Below are 4,198 nucleotides of genomic sequence, written 5' to 3' on the forward strand. Positions count from 1 at the left end.
TTTCATTTCTTTCAATCACCAGTGTTTATTGTGTATATATCTTAAAATGTATGAAATTGTGTTTATTGTGTAAATAAGCACTTGTTTCTTAACATTCTTTATATGCAAAATCTTCATATACATGGAGTAAATTAAGATTCATTGATTTCTTCATTGATTCTTTCATTTTTTAAAGTCCAGAATTATTAACGTTAAATGATGACTTAAAAATGTACCTTTCGAAGTATATCAGGTAGTCGCACCAAAGCCTTTGTTTTCTTTCCACTTGAGAATGAATTAAGTGAGATTGATGGCCGTGACTGAGAAAACCTTAATATAAGAGTTGTTTTTATTTTTTAAAGCACTGGTTCGATACCGCTGCTGGTGGACTATCAGTCCCCGCGGGTATCATCAGCTCAGTAGTCAAATCTTCGGTACTGACATGCTTTATAACAAAAATTTCTTAAATTGTCCTTTAGAAATTAGGATATTATTAAGAAACTAAGGTTTCAACTCCTTCAGGCGAAGTTGACTTTAGATGGATTTGGCTATTATTTAAAAATCGTAATTGTACTAGAAACACCATTTTTTAAATGTATTTCTAAAATAGCTGGTATTTGAGTGTTTGAGTATATTTTCAAAACAATTCGTATTGAAAAAAATCACGCCATTTCAAACGCACACCAATCCTCTTAAACATAATTCAAAAACCCAAAAGACAATAAAAGTATGTTAACAAATCAACATAAATGAAATTGATAAAACTAAATTAAAATAAAATCTGAAACTGAAATGTTATTACGCATATCTATATATATATATATATATGTATTAAATCAAATTGCCACCTTCTAGTCGGAATAACATGAATTCAAGTTAATCGAAAATCAAAATAAACAAAGTCATATATTTATTAGTATTCAGAATATTGAACCTGTTATTACTTGGGATTGTTACTGGAATATTTATTATCTCTTTCCATTATTTGATTTATGACTAAGTTACATAATTGATAGGGCTTTCAAACAGATGGTTTTTTTTCAAATTCAATTTGTATTAAATGTTCGTTCACCAAAAGGACATACTTGCTACGTTCACGTTAATTGGACTTTGTTTTTTGGATAGCTGTATCATTGGCAATCGTACCATATCTCCTTATTTCATTATTAAAAAGATATATAAGTATTAGAATTTAAAATGGAACTGAAATGATAACAACCAAGTGGGAAAAATAGATAAAGGAAGCGGAAGAAAAAATAAACTGGATTCACTGTCAAAGACGTTTTGAACCCGAACAAAATCATCACAGGTGAAGGAAGAAATTAGTGAAGAGACAAAGAGTTCATTGGATTAAGATATGAAGTTTATAAAAAGAGTTATTCTGGTAGTGTGTTGGGTATTAACACTATTTTTTCTTTATTGTCATCATACGCCAATAATAATTTCTTTTTCAACATACTATCAAACAATGTACAACAGCTTTGGCAATGAAAAGTTAAAATACGATAAGAAGAAAATACAATTATTTCATGGAAGAAAGGTATCTCCGCAATTTGAGAGCTTTTATAACCATGCGTCTGATGATGAACTAATGGATCCATTTATCCATCAACATCGGTACAAACTATTACTTAACAATGTTGTGAAATGCAAAGGCAAACATGTTTTTCTTTTAGTCTTTATACACATTGCACCGGTCAATTTTGCTAAACGTAGCTTTATTAGATCCACGTTTGGATCCATTTTAAGTTTTCACAATAAACGCATTGAACATGTATTTGTGCTTGGAAAAACAAAAAATGCAACACTTCAACAAGAAATCGAACACGAAAGTAATAAATATATGGACATTATTCAAGGTAATTTCATAGATTCATACAGGAATTTAACATACAAACTTATATTTAGTTTGTTTTGGGTAAATAATTTCTGCAAAAATGCGAAATTCGTAATCAAGATGGACGACGATATTATAATCAATATTCCACTCGTAGTACCCTACCTGGCAGAAAAAGTAAAAGCTGGAAAAACAGTCAATGTTCTAGAATGTAAAACGATAAAGGAAAATATTCCGGTTCGAGAAAGGAACAATAAATGGTTTATAACACCAGAAGAATATCCATTCACAAAGTTTCTCCCATATTGTGCTGGACACAGTTCTATAATGTCAATTGACGTTGTAAGGAAAATGTACAAAGCATCAAAGAATGTTCCTTATTTATGGTTAGAGGATGTTTATGGAAGTGGATTTTTATCATTGCTCTTAAAGCTAAATATGTTTATGCCGAAATTTTATTTTGAACCTGTGTTAAGTGGGTTATATAAAATACCATGCAGTTTATTTTATTTGAATATTTTAAAAAATGACAGCAATGCACTGGTTTTGTGGAATACTATTACGAAATATGAAAAAAGACTCAACTGTATGTATTAATTTTGAATATGAATATATGCGTTTATATGTATTTCATACTGGACGTTAAACAAACAAGTTAAAACACTTCAAAACCAAAACTGTCACATTGAACATTTCGATGTTCTGTAAATAGATAATTTTGAGTCCAAATCCTGATTAATTTCCTATATATTTTAATTTAGACCACATGACAATGAACAAACGAAGTTACAAGTTGGCGTGACCACAACTTCATAGTTAATTACCTTAAGGATGTACACCTCTCAGGAGCCAAAAAATTCTAGAATTAAACTTTTTTTCTTAAATTGATTTTTGGGTTTATATGACTGTAAGAAAGTAATTGATCAAGAAAAAATCAATTGGTGGTGCACTTCTTATTTTGCTCTGGCCATTTGAAAGTATTCCATTTTTCATAAATTTTTACCCATTTTTGGGCTATTATCATGAAAAAAATCACAGTTTCACAAGTAAACTTTTTTTCATACTTTCACTAAAGACGAAGTGGACCAATCTGAATAAATTCAACTTAAAAAAACTATAGGTTTCTGTTAATATAAGAAAGTTTCACACAATTTTGTTGCTTTTTCGTGTCAAATTGACCATGCTGTCAATTTTGTCAATTTGGGATTTTTCTCTTTTTTTAGAAAAAAAAGCATATTATTTCAACTTCTTTGTTATAAATGATTGAAAAAATATATATCTAAGAATTTTGAAAAAATTCTGATATGGGATTTATATATTTTTGGTAAAATCATTTCTTTGTACCCCACACATTTTGGCTGATGACACTGACCAGATTGGTTATACAATTTGAATGACTCAAAAACTACTCATTGTAAGTACACAATTTTTTCACAGAGTTTAGATTGATCATAATATTTCTTAAATTCATTGATATTTTCCACTTGTATCACATGTTTTGGAAATAATTCCCGAACGAGATTTCAACGAGACTGAAACATCAGAAGAATACCTCCTTTGGGGAGGATATGTTCGGACATTGATCGTTAAACAAGAAATAAAAAATACATTGGCAATAAAGATATTGATACAAATTGAAAATGATAACCGTTCATGTATAACTTGTATCAAACTTATCAGGACTCGACGGTTGGGTCTAAGAGATTGGCACGTGAACATGGCACTTGTCTTCTATTGAAGACATGCTTGTCAATTAGAGATTTGTGTGTGTCTTTTGTGTCGTATGGTTGCTTGAATACTCAAATCCCCACTATAAATCATCGATCGGTGTGATTAATACGTAGAATTTTTAAAATACATTGTAACTTATAAAAACTTAAGATTCAATAAGAATCTACTTTTAAAATAAAGGTCAAACATTGTTTAAACAAATGTACGTCATTTTTATTATGAGTAAATACATAACGAACACTGTAAAATATTTATTATAAAAAGAGAAAATGTGGGATATATACTATTTTGTCAGGTTTCATGGACTTTTCCCTTTTTGATTTCGCCTTGGGGTTTGGTATTTGTGTTAATACTTTTTTTATACGTCAATAAAACACAAATCCGACGATATAAGTAACTAAAAGACATCATCTAGAGCTTAACATATATTTTTCAACAAAAGACATGTTTCTATACAATGTGTCAGGATATAAGTCCTCCTGTATCTCGAATAAAAGTTGCAAATTCAAATTCAAAATTCAAAAGAAACTCACAGATGGTCCGTCTTTATGTTAATACCGATGGAGAAAATTACAGATTTGTGATTTTCTAAAATGTCCTCCTTCATGAATGGATGGAGGGTGTGGGTATCCAAGTTTCGCTGTGAATTTC

The 4,198-nt window shown here is 29.8% G+C and overlaps 1 protein-coding gene across 1 annotated transcript; it reads left to right on the forward strand.

Moving 5' to 3' along the window:
* The first annotated feature begins 1,082 nt into the window (after positions 1-1,082).
* Positions 1,083-3,862, forward strand: LOC127719903 (beta-1,3-galactosyltransferase 5-like). The gene has a single exon (XM_052226256.1). The coding sequence runs from the start codon at positions 1,337-1,339 to the stop codon at positions 2,411-2,413; it is 1,077 nt and encodes a 358-aa protein (XP_052082216.1). The 5' UTR covers positions 1,083-1,336; the 3' UTR covers positions 2,414-3,862.
* Positions 3,863-4,198: the final 336 nt, after the last annotated feature.

The sequence above is a fragment of the Mytilus californianus genome, unplaced genomic scaffold, assembly GCF_021869535.1.
Source record: "Mytilus californianus isolate M0D057914Y unplaced genomic scaffold, xbMytCali1.0.p SCAF_11, whole genome shotgun sequence".
Taxonomy (NCBI): domain Eukaryota; kingdom Metazoa; phylum Mollusca; class Bivalvia; order Mytilida; family Mytilidae; genus Mytilus; species Mytilus californianus.